Source organism: Sus scrofa, chromosome 2 (assembly GCF_000003025.6).
Source record: "Sus scrofa isolate TJ Tabasco breed Duroc chromosome 2, Sscrofa11.1, whole genome shotgun sequence".
Taxonomy (NCBI): Eukaryota; Metazoa; Chordata; class Mammalia; order Artiodactyla; family Suidae; genus Sus; species Sus scrofa.
Window position 1 is genome coordinate 2342201 of NC_010444.4, and position 18261 is coordinate 2360461.

Consider the following 18261-nt stretch of genomic DNA (forward strand, 5'->3'; position numbering starts at 1 on the left):
ACCGGATGACCGCAGCTCTCCACCCCATCCCAAGCCCACCCACTTCCAAGGTCACTGCCGACCACACACTCGACCGTCTGCCTCTCCTCGGGGCGTCCTCACCTTACAAGGCCTTCCAGGGTCCAACCTCGCCCTACCTCGCCAGGCACGCTTCTCCTCACTCCCCAAGTTCACGTTTAATTCCCGGCATCAAAAGCAGCTGCTTCCTGCTCCCTGGCTTACCTACGCCTGGACTGGCAGGTCACACACCTGTGCTGCGGCCCCATTTGGCCCATGTCCCCTTGCCCACTCACACGGCTGACCTCCCCCCACTTTTCGAGAGGAAGACCCAACACTCACCCGCCCCCGGCCGGGCTCCCACTGGGGAACAAGGCCAGGGTGTCAGGCCCCGCCTCCAGGAGTCAGACTGGGAGGATTAAAAGCCCCCGAGTGGGGCTCCCCCGCATCACCCCAGCCCGCTGAGCGGACGGCTGGTGGTGGAAACAGGGGCGGGTCTGCAGGCGAGGCCGGGACTCCCAGGCCGGAGAGACGGCCGTGTCCTCTCAGGCCCTCGGCTGCACTCAAAGGCCCAGCAGGACCCAGGGCAGAGTGTGGGGGACAGACGCCGCCGGGCAGCCTCGGGTCGAGCAGGGGACCTGTCCGGGCAAGGGCCGCACGTACCTCTCGTCCACGTTGGCAGATCCGAGCACGAGAAGTCCGCCTGGAGCGCCCCGAGACCAGAGGCTGAGCTGGGCAAAGAGGTAAGCCACGACCATCCTCACGCGTGCCTGGACGACAGGGGGGACCGTCACCGGGGCTGGACGACGGGGGGGACCGTCACCTATGCAGGGCGCGAGGGACCCCGTGTGCTGACACCACCTCCCAGCCACCTCAGGAAGACAGGGAAGTTAACGTGACACAGGAGCTTCTGGTGTCCAGAGTCGGGAGCCAGGGGTGCCCCCCCTCCCCTCAAGGCCGGGCTTGGGCGCTTGGCCATGGGGACAGAAGGACCAGAGCTGGAGCCATGAGCTGGGGCGGTGGGGAGACCGGGCTGGGGATCCAGCTGGGAGAGAGCTTGGCCCCTCGTGTCACCACCGGGGAAGGTCACCCCTGCCCGCAGGAAGGGGACAGGGACCCTGGACAGGGTCCAGCAGCCGCAGCCCAGCAGCCGCCCGGGAGGCAGGGCCACGTGTGAGCCGCTCCCCGGAGATGCGGAGACGGCCTAAGCTTGTACACACTCACGCGTCACGCTCACAAACCCGCGCCCCGGTGCACACGCTCCACCGTCCTTGTCCCCAGGCTTCACGACCCGTGCGTCCGAGGCATGCCGACCCCAGCACCGGCCGTCCCCGGGGTTCCCTGCGGCCGCCTGGGAGGCCCACCTGCACGTTCTGCAGCGCCAGGTTCTCCCTGCTGCTCCCCCCGTGAACCGCGAACGCCGGGCTGCGACCTGTCACCAGGCTGAAGATGCCCATCACCGCCTTGACCGCTGGGTCGATGCTGAGCCCGATGTGGTGGCTGGGAGGCGGCAGGGGGCGTGCGGACGGCAAAACGCAGGACACACGGTTACCACCTTCGCGGGCACCATTCCGCGGCATTTAGCACAGTCCTGACATCGCACAACCACCACCTCCAGTTCCAGAACTTTCCATCAGCCCCCCAGGGAAACCCTGAGACCGCGCGCCGTCCCCCCACCCCTCCTCTTCCAGCCTCTGCCCACGACGAATGCGCCTTCCATCTCGGTGGATCTGCATATGCTGGGCCCCTCACACACGCGGGATCACAGGGTATCTGCCGCTGGCGTGTGGCCTCCTGCCCTCGGAGTGATGTTTTCAAGGTGCATCCACGCGGCAGCCTGAGTCTGGGCTTCTTCCCTTTTCCAGGCTGGGAACCTTCCCTCGTACGAACAGACCACGTTTCGTTTCTCTCATCAGCTGGCGGTGGACATTTGTGTTGTCTGTGCGGCTGTGAACACACAGCCCTGGACACGAGTGTGCAAATATTTGTTCGCCTGTCTGCCTTCCATTCCTTTGGGCGTCTTCCCAGGAGCAGAGGTGCTGGGTGGGGGCAGCTTTTAGCTGAGCTCTGCATGCAGGAGGGCAGCTCCAGCATTCCTGTTGTGGCTCAGTGGGTTATGAACCCAGCTAGCATCCATGAAGATGAGGGTTCGATCCCCAGGCCGAGGTCAACTTCCGGTTTATACAGAATCCGTGCCCTTGCACCACGGACAGAGCCAGAACATCCAGACGGCAGGAAACCCCAGGAAAATGGCCTTATTTCTTGGACCAGTTCATTGCAGGGGGAGTAGGCGGACCTCAGTCACTTTAAGGCACAGTTTTTCCAACAGGATACTCGGTAGGGGGAGTTGCTGTTGTGGCTCAGCAGAAATGAACCCGACTAGTATCTATGAAGATGCAGGTTTGATCCCCGGCCTCGCTCCGTGGGTTAAGGATCTGGCGTTGCCGTGAGCTGTGGTGCAGGTTGCAGACGCTGCTCGGATCCTGCGTGGCTGTGGCTCTGGTGTAGGCTGGCAGCTGCAGCTCTGATTCAACCCCCTAGCCTGGGAACCTCCACATGCCGTGGGTGAGGCCCTAAAAAGACAAAAAATTAAAAAAATATAAAAAGAACAACCAAACAATAACAAAAAAACCCAGAAAGGCAGCTCCTCGCTTTCCCCTTGGAGGGAGAATAAAGAGAACATTCCGGATGGAACCGAACCCCCTTGTCTGGGAAGACGCCCTCTCTCCTCTCTCCGCCTTCCTCAGGTACTGAGGCGCCGGGTGGAAGGGGATGGTGGCCGGGTCGCACACGCTCCCCACGGGCTCCCCAGTCCGCAGCCCGTGCCCAGGACGGAGGGAGGGACGGAGGCGGAGATCTCAGACGGGGGCGTCGGGGTGAAACCCACAGAGGGTCCCCCTCCTCAAGGGAGGGGCACGCCGCTGGCCGCTGGCCGCCTGCTGCCCCACAGACGCGGTCCCCACCCCCTGGCCACCCCGACGCCAGCGCTCCACTACCTTCCGATCTGCTGGGCCAGCTCCCTGGCCCTGTCGCAGGTGCCCCGGGAGGAGTTCTCGCTGGCCATGTAGCAGGTGGTCAGGAGGCGGCCGCAGAGCTCGCGGGGGTCCCGGGGGGTGTAGCCGGTCTGGTGCACGATGCTCCGGATGTCTGCCAGCACCTCCTGATCTGAAACCCGCGGGACAGAAGGGCAAGTGCTGTGCCCGAGGCGCCAGCCCGGTTCAGCCCGTCCCACCGCCCGGCAGTCTCGCCACGTCAGCATCCTGATGCCCGTTCCTCGGCTGCGTCCACTAAGGGAACCGCCCATGTTACCGCACAGAAAGGCAGAATGTGGACCCGGGTTTGCCTGACCCTGGGGCCCCTGGGCTTTCCACGGGGCCACACGGCAGCGGCAGGCACCTGCGGCTCAGGGGACACAGCCGCCACACGGGCCCAAGGCCCTGGAAGGGATTTTAATGGCCTTGCTGTCCCCAGGCTCTAAGGCTTGGGCGCGACGCTGTGACATCTCAGCGCGTCCTCCACCACAGAGGCCAGGACCTGGGCTTTCCCTCCGCTCCTCCCGCAGGCTCGCCCTCTGGGACCCGCTCCGCCCAAATGCCACCTACTTCCATGCTTCACAGCCTCGCAGACCTGGTGGCACATAGAGTAGACGAGGCAGGCGGTGGCCGCACTGTCCACCCCGCCGCTCAGTGACAGGAAGAACCCCGCCTGGAAGAGGCCAAGCAGACGTGGGTGTGAGGCTCAGCTCGGAAGAGCAATGCCCCAAAAGTTAGCCCGGCGCCACCTGCAAAAGTGAGCGCCCACAAAATGCTCTCCCTGGGGGAGGAAAACGAGGGCCTTCCTGGTCCAGGATGGACTTTCTAGAAGGCGAAGGGGCTTCCCCTGGAGAGAGCATCTAAGGCTGACTCCACGGTGCGTGACGGGCACACAGGATCACAAAGCCGACGGGAGATGACGGGAGTCTGGTAACGCGGCTTCGTCAGACAGGACCCCAAAGACAGGACCAAACCTCCGTGTGCCCTCCGGCCTCTGGCTAGTGTAGACGAGGCTCCCGACGGAGGCAGAGCCAAGAAACGCTTGCCTTCAAAACCACATCACCAGCCTGGCAAACAGTCAAATGCAGATCCGGAGAAAAATTAAAAGGAGCTGAGGTCTCACCTGTTGGCTGCGTCTTAAAAAATCCCAGAGCCAGCACGCAGGTCCGAGGCTGGGGAACAATGGCAGGCATCAGGCTGGGAGAGGCTGACCTGGCAGCCCACCTGGGGACAGGTGCCAAGGCGGAGGCAGTGCCAGCAAGCAGTGGCTGGGCTGTCAGATGCCCCAGTCTCGGCTTTAGGCATTTCATGTGAATTAACGCATTTGAGGTCTCAAAATGGCCCTGGGCAGTGGACACTATCACTGGCCCTGTTTTGAAGGGGGGCACAGAAAGGCAAGGACGGCGTCTTTGTGTCCATGGGCGCAGGGCAAGGAAGTAGCAGAGCTGGGCATGGGCCCGGCGGGCTGGCTGCTGCATCCCGAAGCAGCATCGTCCCGTCCAAGGGCGACCTGCCTCTCGGTGCTGCAGCAGGGGATGGACGGGGAGCCTCGGGAACCCCAGGACCCTTCCCCCGACCCCCCCACCCACCGCACTGCCAGGGCCCCACCTGATCTCCTCGGCGGGACTGTGGTATTTCCACTCGATGGGCTCAGACAGCGGCTCCAGCAAGTCCTCTCGGGAGGAGAGGGCGAAGTCCACCTTCACGCGGGGGTAGGGGCTCACCCTGCTGGCCTGGGGAAGGACACCGCTTCAGGCTCTGGGGACAACCACGGGCAGGGCCCTACCAGCCAGGGGGAAACGCAGCTCAGAGCCCAGGACGGCCGCACAGAGATGACCACAAGAAGCACTGGTGGAGGTGCTGCTGTGGCTCAGTGGAAGCAAACCCAACTAGTATCCGCAAGGATGCAGGTTCGATCCCTGGCCTCGCTCAGTGGCTTAAGGATCCGGTGTTGCCATGAGCTGTGGTGTAGGTTGCAGACACGGCTCGGATCCAACGTTGCTGTGGCTGTGGCATAGGCCTGAGAACCTCCATAAGCCGCACCTGCAGCCCTAAAAAAAAGCAGCGCTAGTATAAATGTGAGGAAGCCACAGCCCTGCAACAGCGCTGGGGGCGGGGTGCAAGATGGCTGGGTGGCTGATGAGCCTGGCCAGGCCTCCAACAGTTACACAATCGGCACACAACCCTGACGTCCAGTCCCAGGTGTGTAACAAGGGACACGCAAACATGTCCACACAAACACCTGGGCATGTATCCACAGCAGCACAATTCATCACACACAGAAACAGTCCAAATGTCCCTCAACAGATGAACAGACGCCATGTGTTCTAGCCACGGTATGGAATATTACTTGGCCATGAAAAGGAATAAAGTACTAACTCACACTACAGCAATGGATGAGCCCCCAAAACACTGTTCTCAGTGAAAAAACTCAGATGCAAAGGGCCACATATTATGGGATTCCATTTATGTGAAATGTCCCAAATAGGCCAGTCCAGACAGACAACGCAGACTGTGGCTGCAGGGGGCTGGGAGCACTAAGGCGTCTAAGTTTCTTCTGGGTGCTGAGAATGTTCTGACACGGGCTGAGATGCTGCTGCTTAACTCCGCAAATACACCAACCCCCAGAATCATGTGCCAAAGTCGGTGAATTCTGTGGTATAGGAGTGATGTCTCAATGAAGCTGTTACTCAAAAAAATTCTCGGGTCTTTGATGAGGGTCCTGCGTGTGTGTCGATGGGCACTTACCGCCAGATTTCGAGAGGAAATCTCCGCCCTGTAGCTTCTGACGTCCTCCAAATCCAGCGTGGCCGTGAGGACTTCCTGCCGAAGGGAGTTTCAAGGGAAAATCATGATTTCCTGTTTTGTTTTGTTTTTTCTTCCTTTTTTTTTTCTTTTCCAGAAAGAGAAAGCCTCCCGCGGCATATGGAGGTTCCCAGGCTAGGGGCTGAATCGGAGCTGTGGCCGCCAGCCTACACCAGAGCCACTGCAACGTGGGATCCGAACTGCATCTGCGACCCACACCACAGCTCACGGCAATGCCGGATCCTTAACCCACTGAGCGAGGCCAGGGATCGAGCCCACAACCTCATGGTTCCTAGTCAGATTCGCTAACCACTGCGCCACGACGGGAACTCCTTGTTTTGTTTTTTCATTCACATGTCTAATTTGTTTTCATAGTTGTACCCAATTGCACATGGTGAGTCACGCCTTCTAAGGCAGGGACTGGGGGCCCAGGGAGAAGGACTGGCCAGTGGTGCTGCCAGTCAAGCCCTTCCCTCTAGTCGCTGTCACCAGAACTTCTGTTGAATTGAGACACTTGCCAGCGATCCATTAATCACAGCACGGACACCGTTCCATCAATAAATGTCTGCTGGGGGCCTCAGGGAAAGTTTCTCTTTCCTTAAAAAGACACTTGGGGAGCAAGGGCCCTTTTTCTGCCTTTGAATGTAGCTACATGAAGATGGAATGGCTGGAGCTGCTGCAGCCATACTTTGACTATGAGGCAACTTAAAATGAAGCTCACCCCAAGGGAGGCCCAGCTGGAGAGTGACAGAGGGGTGGAGCCGGGGCCCCAGCAATAACACCTAGTTGGTCTGGACGTGCTGCCTGTGTTCTAGGAGGTGACACTTCATTGCCTTTGAACCCAGATGAGATGTGGGTTCTGCCACTTGCAACAAATAGCAGAAAAGAAAAAAGTTTTAACTCACAGATGGCATTCTTTTCTTTACGAAAAAAGTCCTAATCAAATTACGTTACTAGAAGATTGTACATTCAAGCTGTGCAGGGCAGCGAGCACTGTTTCTGAGCCCGGCTGGGGAACCGAGGACAGCTATGGCCCCTGCTTGGGCCACTGGACAGCTGCCTGTGCTAGGAAGGATGAGGAGGCTGTGGGTTCAATTCTCAGCTTCCCCTCCGCCCCTGTTGTCCTCTGCCTCTGCCCCTTCCACGTCCTGCATGCCCTCAGGGCTGTAGTGACACTTCTGAAATACACTGCACAGCTCATATGGACAGAAGGGGCCTGCCACTGCCCTCCTGCCCGCCCCCCCCCACCAACAGTTCAGTGACACCGAAGCATCCCCCAGAACCAGGCCTCCCCATCGAGGTCTCCAATCCTGCTTCCAGGATCTGGGGGAGGGGGGCAGGGCCCCACGTGTGCTGCCTTGACCTCCAGGAAAACCACACTGGCCCACCTGCAAGGCCCCCGCCCCACTCTGGTCCCTCGGACGAGCCTCCCCCAACCAAACGACCCACTCACGTGGGGACCAGACACATCTCCGGCTTATATCCGAGGGGCGGCTTCACTTCCCGCCAACCATGGAATCCTTTTCTTCGAACAGGCCCCTCACATCCTCCCGGGGGAACCAGGGGTGCCCACCCTCCTGTGACTACACAGCGGGCTCCCCCCGCAGCGCCTGGCTCTCCCTCGGCTCCGTGTGCAGCCTGGGGGTGGGGGCTGCGGGGCGAGCCAAGGACGTGAAGAGGATGCAGGAGAACCGGCAGGGCCCCCCCATCATGGGGGAGAACAGAGGACATGCCTCCGAAGGAGAGACCCCCCCGCCACCGCGCACAAGCTCGCTCGTACCACGTCGTCCAGAGAGAACTGCGAGCCTTGGGCGAAGATGCTGCCGTTCATGGCTATCAGGGCGCAGCCGTCGTAGTAGAGCCGGTCCCCGTCGCAGCCCTTCTGATTGGCCAGCAGGTAAATCCCGCCGTTCTGGGAAACGCAGGGGACAGCGACGGTCAGCTCGGGTCTGCCACCTTCCCCTTCTTTCGGCCCGAGGTCAGGAAGCTTCAGCCTCAGCCCCTGTCCGCAGGCTGTGCAAAGACAATGCCCGCCTCCAGGGCAGCCCCTCAGCTGCAGGTCCTCGCCCTCCAGGGTCCCAGGCACCACACGAAGAGTGCCTGTCCACCTGCCAGTGAGGCAGGCGCGTCGCCTCCACCAGACAGCAGAGGCGGGGCTTCAGAGAAGACAAAGCCCCAGGTCGCAAAGCTGAGATCAAACCGGCTCGGCTGAACGCAGCCTGGTCCCACGAAAGAGCAAACTCGGGCCACGCTGCCAGCGAGAGCAGCAGGCTCGTGGGCATTCCCCGGGCCCTGCTGTGGTGCCAACGGGCATGACGCCTTCCTGTCCCGAGACCAGTGTGACGTGGGGGAGCCCAGGAGCTGGACAGCTGGGGTGTGAGCCCAGGGGCCAGTTGACTGCCCGGTGCGGTGGGTGACAGCGGCCGCCTCACAGGGCGGTTTCGAGGGTTAAGTGACGTGAGGCAAGCGGGGCCCCGGGAGCAGAGTCCCCACGGCGGTCAGCACCGGCCGTAACCAGGAGCGCCGAGCATCCCGTGCCCAGGCTCCGCCCTGCGCCGGGCACTGGGCGCAGGAGTGTGAGGGGCCCGCCCTGGCATCCGCGCCACCCACCTTGGTGGTGGCCATGGTCACGAGGTCCACCCTGGCGTGGGCTTTGCGCAGCACGTGGTGGCTGCCCGAGGCGTTGGTGAAGATCTCCACACCGTCCAGGCCCATGTCCACGTGCGGGCTGCGGGCAGGGCGAGTGAAGGGGAGAGACCGGTGTCCCCAACCCGCCCCCCCAGCCCTGTAGGGCCAGGACAGTGCCCACCAGTCTCCCGGGGCCCCGCGAGGACGGGGCTCCAACGGCGGGGGGGTGGTGGCTGACCTGTGGGGCGTCCAGAGTTCCTCGCAGACCTCACTCCCGATGCAGGTGTCCCGGGTGGAGAGCACGGCGTCCCCAAAGGGCACGGTTTCCTGCGTCGGGAGACGAGCGTGCCTGAGAACCCTGGGCTGCCCCGGCTGAGCCAGCACCCCCGACGTCACCCCTGAGACGTGTGTGAAGCTGCTGTGTTCTTTCAAACCCTAAAAGAATCCTCCTCCGACCAGGAGCACTCCCAGCCCAGGGGCCAGCGCCAGCTGGTGTCTCCTCTGCTGATCTAGGGGCTTCGGTCACACCGTCCATCAGCCGGGAGCTCAGCTCGGGGCTGCAGCACCCCGTGACTCAGCTCCGTAAGTTCCCAGGGGCACAGATGCCAGCGAGCCCCTGGGTTCGGTGCCCTTTCAACACCATCTGTGCTCACTCCTTCCTCCCTTCCTCTCTCTCTTTCTTTTTTCAGGCTGTGCCGGTGGCATATGGAGGTTCCCAGGCTAGGGGTTGAATGGGAGCTACAGCTGCCGGCCTACACCACAGCCACAGCCACGCAGGATCCAAGCCGCGTCTGCAGTCTACACCACAGCTCACGGCAACGCCGGATCCTTAACCCACGAAGCAAGGCCAGGGATCGAACCTGCAACTTTATGGTTCCCAGTCGGATTCACCAACCACTGAGCCATGACGGGAACTCCTCATCTGTGCTCTTGAGGTCCTGCCCCATGTCAGAAATGACCCAACTGAGCCTTAGGAAACCCATGCCAGGCGACAGGTCTCTGTGCTCCGGGCAACAGGACGGGAGGCAGAACAAGGTGCCTGCATCTCCAATAGGCACATTTGAGGCCCTCAAGGGGCAGGAGCTTCCAGGGTGGGGACAGAGCTGCCCCCGAGGCTGCTGCCCAGGTCTAAGGAGGCCCCGAGATGACCGTGTGCTGACCTGTCACCAGGCGTGGAGCCCAACTTGGCACCTCCGTCCGGGAAAAAGTTCCAGGTGTGCTGAGACTTCACTCAGCCAAGGCATCACCCTGGGAGGCCTGGACCCTATCCCAGCATTCTTGGCGGGTGTCCTGATGTGGGTGTGTGGGTGTGTGTGTGTGTGTGTGTGTTCGAGCACATGTGTGTGAGAGAGAAACAGAGGGAGTTAACTCCCTTCATTGCCAAGGGCAAGAACTAAGAGGCAAACCTGGCGTTTTCTGCCCTCAGGCCTCATGCCACAGACACAGGACCCTGCGCTGGCCGTGCCGGGACCACTGTGCCCCCGCAGCCCCCGCAGCCCCCGCAGCGGGCGCCTCCCAAACCTGACCACACAGGAAGGGCTGGAGAGCTGACCCCACCTTCCTGTGACAAGACCAGGGCTCGGGCAACAGGATGCTCAATAAAGCACTGTGATGGGGGTGGGGGCAGTGACAGGCCCTGGACCTGAACCGCCCAGGCTGCAGCAGTGGCTGGGCTGGCTTTGCCCTGTTTCTTGAAAACACCAAGGAACTTCCGTCCACACTCGCCCGCGGCCAATTCGTGCAACTCGCTCCTAGCCATCGACACCAAAAGCGCCCTTCCACCTGCAGGCTGCCCCCTGCATCGGTTTGGGGGGGGGGTCCCTGGTGTGTTTTTAGGCTATGAAAGGGTCCTCGAGGAATGAAATGGGTGCCTCTTGCAGCCTGGGGTTGCTGCTGCGATGTCACACACACACACACACACACACACACACACACACACACACACACACACTGCGTTCCGGTCACAACGATTTTAAATTGTTTTCCAGGTCACAACGATTTTAAATTGTCCTCATTGCTACAATGCATGGTCAGAGAAGTTTCCAGACCACCTGGGAGGTGGCCAGGCCTGGCTGAGCGGCCCCCACCCCGATCTCAGCCGTGCCCATCCCTCACGGCCATGCGGGAGGCACAGGCCTGAGCTGGCCCCCCTGAGAGCCTCTCAAGAATCAGAAGCCAGAACTGGAAGCCCTGACTTGATCTGGCTCCTGAAGGGAGGTGACCTCAGCCTAGGGAAGTGAGAGGCAGAGGGAGAGCCCTGGCAGAAAGAGGAAGTAGCGGGGAGGCTAGGGGATGGGGAGAAGCGAGGGGACCCTCCCCCGCACCCTCCCCACCCCGCTCCGTCCACCCTGAGATCCAGATGCATCCCCGCCGACCCTCTCAACGAGAGTCTGTGTGTCCCCGGGAGCTCCTGGAGTGCAACAGTGAGGGGGGCAGAGACTTTGGTGTCCTGAGCTACACTGTGTGCGTCCCCCCAATTCATGGGCCGAAGCCCTGACGCCCAGGACCTCGGAATGAGGGTCTATTTGGAGCTGGGCCTTTAAAGAGGAGATGAAGGTCAAGGGAGGTCACGGGGGTGGGGCCCTGATCCCCCAGGACTGGGGTCCTCAGAGGAAGAGGAAGTCAGGACACAGACACGCACAGAGGGATGGCCCCGCGAGGACACGGGGGGCAGACGGCCGTCTACACGCCCAGGAGAGAGGCCTCGGGAGGGACCCGCCCTGCCCGCCCCGGGGTCTGGGACGCCAGCCTCCGGGACGGGGGCCAGTGAGTGTCTGCTGTTTGGGCCGCCCTGGCTGTGGACTTTGCGACAGCAGCCTGAACAAATTAACGCACTTGGCAGCCAGAATGGAATGTCGAGCAGGAGTCAGAGAAGTCAGGGCCCCCATAAGGCCCGCTCCTTGCCCCTGGCTCTCAGCCACCTGCAGGAGGTGGACAGCACAGGGTCCCAGCTGCCCCACCCCAGCAGCTTCCAGGAGGAGGCAGATGGACGAGGCCATCGGCTAAGGCTGCAAGGTCACAGCCCTTTAGGTCCAGCCAGCCAAGTTCACAGACAGGACAGATTTCAACGCTGAGTTCTCACAGAATAACAGGCAGCCACGTTAAGTCTTTCATGCGTGTTACAACTAGAAAGCCCCCAGACTCAGCTTCCTGGGCGGTCCCAAAGCCCAAGCCCCAGCCCAGCAGGGAAGAGGGCAGAAGGCCCCTCGCCAGGCTCCCTGCGCCCACCCCGCTGGGGGAGCCAGAGGAGAGGAGGGGGCGGGGACAGGAACAAGGTGCCCGGGGCCCACTCCGCCTTGTCCCGGAAATCGCCCCTTGGTTTGCAGACACAGGCCACGGTGACAGCTGTCACTTTGCCCCAGAGGGTCCAGCCCCCTGGCCCGCCCTCAGCCCAGCAGAGGGGCATCTTTGATGGAGAAAGAGTTTTCTTCTGACTCACCTGCTTCGTCAGGTCCTGAATCATCCGGGGGAGAAAATACTCCTCTGTTTGCCTGGAAAGGAAACACCGCAGATCTGAGGACCGTTTCAGAAAAAAGGCTGCACGGCCTCCAGAGACAAAGCAAAACTCACACTGGGGCTGAGAACAGAGCAGTCAAGGGGTCCCTCGTGCTGCACTCACCCCTTCAGTAAAAAGGAAAGTCTAGGGCCCCTCGGTGAGGTGCCCGGGGCCACGGGGCGGCGAGACGCCTGGCCCTCCGGTCCCCTGCCCCGCCCTCCCCGACGGACCGCATCGGAGAGGCTGGTGGGCGGTTATCTGTAAAGAAGCCCCCCAACCCGGAGAAATCCAGGTACCGTTCCTGACCAAAGTCACTGAATCAGAAAGGCCACAGAGCACGAGCCCACCCTGCAATGACGAGCCACCATCGTCACAGAAGTAACGGGGTTCCAGATCGTGCCCGAGGCACAGAGCGATGCCCACATTCTGAGACTCACTCCTTTGGTCCCACCTTCTTTTCAAGGTTCGCCCGAGTGCACGGAGCATTGCTGCTCACTGCTTCCCCACCCGGCGATGCTGGCGCACGTCCCCCCCCCACCCCCGACCTTGCACAGGGCGGTAGATGGCGGGCTGGTTGGGGGAGGGCACCGCGTCCCCTTCACTAGGTGACACCCAACTGTTCCCGAAGTGTTTCTTCCAGCACTGGTGCAGGGCTGTGCTCCTTCGCGTGGAACCCCTACCTTCTGCAGCTTTTTCCTTTTCTGTTTATTTTTTTAGGGGCACCAGCATATGGAGCAGCATATGGAGGTTCCCAGGCGAGGGGTCCAATCGGAGCTGTAACCGCCGGCCCACACCCCAGCCACAGCAATGCAGGATCCGAGCCGTGTCTGTGACCTACACCACAGCTCAAGGCAACGCCGGATCCTTAACCCCCTGAGCGAGGCCAGGGATCGAACCTGCGACCTCATGGATGCCAGACACATTCATTTCTGCTGCGCCACGACGGGAACACCTACAGCTTTTTACCTTTACTAATCCGGTGGAGCAAAAAGCCAGCTCACTGTGACTCCAACTGACCTCATCCTGAGCTGGAACCGTGTTGAGCGCCTTTTCGCAGGTCGCAGGGCTGTCCCTCTGTGAAATGTCTATTGCTGTGTATTCTTTTACCTTCCTTTTTGTGTTTCTTTGCATTTTTTTCTTTTTCTTATTGACTCAGGAGTATGTATCTTGAACGACCATCTTCAGTCATTCAGCAAATACTGAGCGCTTACCACGGGTGCCTCTTCTCAGAACTGTCGGGAGACGTGTTGCTACAGTATTTTCTCAGCCTCTTTGCTGAAAACTCCGTCTTGTCCTGCTTTACTTTACCCCATCTTCCTGCTTGAAAAACAGTCGCAGTGCCGGTGAATGACTTAAGCTTAAGAACAAAGACCTAAAGACATAAGTTATCCATAGGGTCAGCTGAATGAGGACACAGTGCATTGGTCTAGGCACGCCCAGACCTGTGCAGATAGGCATGCTGTTTGCACAGCATGGTATGTCCTCTAAGGAGCAAGAAGAAGACGAGCCTCATGGCCCCAAGGGGTTTATGTGGGGTCAGCAGCAGCATATGCATTAGCAAGAACCCAGGGGCAGACCTAGGCACCCCGGGTTGCTGCAGAAGCACAATGGTGATTCTCTAGAATGCTCCGCATAGAGAGCGGAGGCCAAGCTTCCTCCATGCAAATGACTGTTAAATGCCTAAAGGTCAGAATAAAAGCTTAATCAGCTACTGGGTAAGTGACTTTTAAAATAATAAAAACCTATATCCTGCACCCATAGCCCCCGCCTCACTCGCCCTCATCCTCAACAGCACAATAAGAGCAGTGGGGTTTCTTGAGGCGGGGCTCTTGGTCCCCGAGACCTTGGGTCCCCCGGTTCCCGCCTTTACTCAAGATCAATGTCTCTGTGTCTTGGTTTGTGTTCACTTTTTCTTAAGTGTCACAGCACCTGTTCTTCAGCCCGCACCTGCTGAGCGGGTCTTGGCACAGAACGAAGGGAAACCTGCCCTTTTTTTGGCCTCATCCATGACAGGAGGAAGTTCCCGGGCCAGGGATTGAACCGATAACACAGCAGGGACAACCCTGGATCCTTAACCGCCAGGCCACCAGGGAACTCCAGAACCGAGGAAAACAACCGTGAGCACGGATGGCGTGTCTCACGGGCCAGGCGCTCAATGCTCTACGTCACCGAAGCACGTCCCTCCAAAACCACAGCCTGGGAGATGGCTGCTAGAATTATCCCTTAGGTGCAGAGAAGACAGGCCTCCTTGAGGGCCCCAAGTTGCTCAGCGGGGAAGCAGCAGAGCCGGGGTCCAGCTGAGGCCGCTCGGCATCAAGGTTCTGACCTCTCCGTCCCACCCGTCGGTGAAGGGGACAGGTGCGCCTGCTCTGTGAGAGCTGCAAACTGTTCCTGCGCCATGGCAGTGCTGTCTTTGGACGCAAAGTTCTTGCGGTGGAATTTGCCAGCCTTTTAACATGTGGTTTGCCCTTTCTGTGTCTTGCTTTCCTGCCCAGGGTTACAGAGAAATCCTGATATTACCTTCTAAAAGCTCTCCAGCTGGATTTGTCGTGGGTGCCTGTTTGATTCTTCCCGAGGTGTTTTTGGCAGACAATTGTGTGAGGCAGGGACTCCTCTGACGTCCTTTCTTTCCCCAAGTAATCGAGTGGCCTACCCTTCGCTCCAGGGACCTGCAGTGTCCTCACTGTCACCAACCAGACAACCCCACAGGCAGGAGAGGGTTTCCTTTAGACCGCGTGCCGACCACACAGCAGCTTAACTCCTGGGATGCAGGCGGTAGGTTCGTCTGTTTTTCCTCTCTCTTTATTCCGCCTCCTCTTCTGGTCTTCGCTGGCCTTCTTGTTATCTGGGCCTTCTCCCTTCCACTGAGTGATTAGAATCAATCTACCGGGAGCCGCTCCAGCCAATTCAGCAACCCTGGGGCAGGGCGGTAGCAGGGGAAGCCTCGGATCTGTATCAGAAATACAGGTGACAATTGAACTTGAACCCGTGTCCCCGAGAGTTAGAAGCTGATGGCGAACAGGAGGAATTCCTGAACTTGTCTTATTTTAAAGGAGCAGAAGGGGAGAAGTTTGTAACCCTCCCAGCTCCTCGAAGCCCAACTGTTCCATGGGAACTTGGCTTCAGCTCTTGGCCAGTGTGAGCCGGCTAAAGCTGGTTGCACCCACCAAGCCTAAAACCGGGCTTCCGCAGGTGTCTGACAAATGGCCTTCTGATGTGGGAGCGCCGGGACCCCGCACCCTCAGGTCACGCTCCTATTTGAACACGCAGAAGCGTGCACTAGACGTGCACAGAGCACCGGCTACCCTCCTTCCCCCGGGCCCCCACCCTGCTCACCCCATAAACAGCCCAAGCACCTTGCCTTCAGGAATTGGGGTCTGAGCCTGTTCTCCGTCTCACTTGGCTGCTTTGTGAATAACCCCTTTGTCTGCTGCAGCCTTAGCCTCTCAGCATTCAGCTCGCTGCCATGAGCATCAGGCACATGGACCTGGTTCAGGAACAGACTGGGGGTGGGGGGGGCAGTCGGAAGGTCAGTTGCGACGAACTTTCTGCCCGTGGTGCGTTGGTCCCTTGCTGGAGCCTATGGATGAGTCCGAGTAGCTGTGGGGACAGCTCGTCCAGGCACCGGCCCTGCCGCGCTTTTCTGGCCACGCGCCCCGCAGACCACGGGCCCTGGAGCAGGGTTTTGCTTTACGGCTGAGAAACAGCTTCTGGGTCTGGAAGGCGTCTTTTGGGTGAGTAACCTCGTGACACACCAGCTGTGCCTACCCTGTCTGACATCTTGTCCAGACGGTGGGCGACTCTGGTGAGAATGTGGGTTGGAGGCCAGCCCGAGAGGGCAGAGACGGGTCACAGTTGCTGAGCTGCTCGGAACCGGGGTTCGAGCCCTGAGCTTCTGGTTGCTTGGCTCTGGCCTGGGGCATCTCTGCCGGGGCCTCGTTTGCCCTGTCTGTCTCTGTCTGCTTGTCCTACCCCTGAGGTCTCGGTGGCCAGAGCAAAACTCCTCTGGGAATTGACCTCGTCAGAGTCTTCGGACTCCGAGGAAAGGGGCTCCGTTCCCTCCAGTCCTTTGAGACGTTTCCAGGTGAATGGGGGTGCAGGGCGATGTTGGGGCCTCTGCCAGTGATGTGCCGTGGCCTCAAAGGGGTCCCCGTTTACCAAAACCCATCCTTTCAGACTTTCGCTGCTCACCGCAAAGCAATGGGCAGGGCTCCGTGTCTGGGGCGCTTCTGAACCTTCTTGACTGGACAGTTCTGCCAACATGCAGTCAGGACCGAATCAGGACACGTAGAAAGGTTTTATTGCTGCGACCGCCTGGAGGGGAAACCCCTCCAAAACAGGAAATGGTGACTTGATCCCCCCCACCCACCCCCGGCAGCTTTTCAGGCTGTATTCTCTAAAACTGGGCAACTTCAGGAGTTCCCGTCATGGTTCAGCGGTTGACGAACCCAACTAGTATCCATGAGGACGCGGGTTTGATCCCTGGCCTTGCTCGGCGGGTTAAGGACCCAGCATGGCTGTGAGCTGTGGTGTAAGGCACAGATGTGGCTCGGATCCTGCACTGCTGTGTCTGTGGTGCAGGACGGCAGCTGCAGTTCTGGTTCGACCCCTAGCCTGGGACCTTCCGTGTGCCACAGGTGCAGCCTTCAAAAGCAAACAACAAAAACAACCGGGCAGCTTTCAATTGTGAACCCCAATTATTTTTTTGGTAACGCCGTGTGGTCACAATATTCTTTAGCCTCGAGAGAAAAATGCCCACGATGGATTGTTGTTTTTGTCTTTTTTTGGCCATGCCCTCGACACGCGGACGTTCCTGGGCCAGGGATTGAACTGGTACCACAGCAGCAACCTGGGCCTCAGCAGCAACAATGCCAGATCCTTTACCTGCGGAGCCACTGGGGAACTCCAAGGCGGGGCTCTCCTGACATTCCAAAACTGCTTTCTGCATATGCAGATAGAGAAATGTAACTTGACAAAATATATTTTCAAAACTCCGACTCTAAGGAAACAAGTCCTCCTGGAGGAACTTGCTTTGTCCCCCTCCTTTGTGATGTAGGTTCTCCCAGGGGGTCTCAAACGACACCGACAGCAGGATGAGACGAAACCAGCAGTGAAGACGGCTGACCCAAGACCCTGGGCCAGGCCCGTAAGGCCCACGCTACGGAGTCAAACATACTGTTTCGACCAAGTGCTTGTCTCCCTGTCAACACCAACACTTATTGCCCCCAGTGTTCTGGATGGAAAGGAAATTCTCTAGTAAACGTGTCGCAGCGTTTAATTACTCATGATATTATCACTTCTAAAAGCTAAAAGCACATGCAAAATGCTTGTGTGACTGTCTGGTACAACGGATAAAATGCACAGCCTATAAAATGTTTCCTTGCTAACATACTCTGTGCCTGTTCGCTATGTCTGATTAGTTTCTCCCTGTGTGGGTAACTGGGCAAATCTACCTATCTATGAAAACAGAAGGCCTAAGGACATGATGGACCCAGGGCACACAGTAACCTCTCTGGCATCGAGGGACACATATTTTGATCATTAATGCTTTCTATCAAAAGATTTGCAATCAAAAGGGGAAAATGATGGGGGAAATTTTCACATGTTGAGGTACAGCCGAGTCATTCTGGTTTATACATGATTTAACCTCAACGTTATGCTAACCAGAACAACCTGTTTTGTGGCCTATCCAACATGTGCTGTACATCTGCTTTAACCATTAGGGAAAATAACACATTTAAAAATCAAAATAGAGGAAGAAAAAAAGAAAAAAAATGAATGAATATTAAAAAAATCAAAATAGAGTAACTGTGGTTCAGGCAACCAAAAACCGAGCTGGGTGGCCACTGTGGATGTGGCTGCAGACACATTCCTGCATTACTGAGAACCTGAATCTTCTGAACTGCACCAGACTCAAGGACACCATCGGCTGTTCTCAAAACAGTACCTTCCAGCAGCTACCAACTGCAACCTTACGGTGTCAAGGTCTCCTTTTATAGCTGTGAATTTTTTTTTTTTTTTTTTACCTTAGGAATGGCAGGAAATGAGACAGTTCAAGTCATAACCTCCCACCAGAGGGCTTTAGATTCTTTAGCCAGAATGGTGGCAACAAAACACTTTAGATCATATTTTACCGGGGGGGGGGGGGAAGAGGCCTATTTGTAGTAGCCAATTGCTCCTGTTGTATATACAGAAGTTAAAATCTACTAAGATAAAATTATTCAAAAGGTGACTCAGCCTCAACAAGTGTCATCACAGAACCTAGATTTGATCTTCTGGAAATACCTTACGGATCCCAGCAGA

General features: G+C 58.6%; 1 protein-coding gene across 3 annotated transcripts in view; it reads right to left on the reverse strand.

The window, feature by feature from the left end:
• The window catches only part of NADSYN1 (NAD synthetase 1), a 37564-nt gene that overhangs the window by 7408 nt on the left and 11895 nt on the right, over positions 1-18261 (reverse strand). For 2 of the 3 annotated variants that reach the window (XM_021082640.1, XM_021082641.1), the window contains 11 exons: positions 11902-11953; positions 8701-8789; positions 8445-8562; positions 7615-7746; positions 5778-5852; positions 4638-4762; positions 4153-4201; positions 3600-3702; positions 2994-3162; positions 1362-1497; positions 661-767 (listed from right to left, as the gene is read on the reverse strand). In XM_021082640.1, the coding sequence (XP_020938299.1) occupies positions 661-767; positions 1362-1497; positions 2994-3162; positions 3600-3702; positions 4153-4201; positions 4638-4762; positions 5778-5852; positions 7615-7746; positions 8445-8562; positions 8701-8789; positions 11902-11953 (1155 nt within the window). Of the gene's footprint in view, positions 1-660; positions 768-1361; positions 1498-2993; positions 3163-3599; positions 3703-4152; positions 4763-5777; positions 5853-7614; positions 7747-8444; positions 8563-8700; positions 8790-11901; positions 11954-18261 lie in introns of all 3 variants that reach the window. The other variant, XR_002341406.1, reaches the window with a different exon arrangement.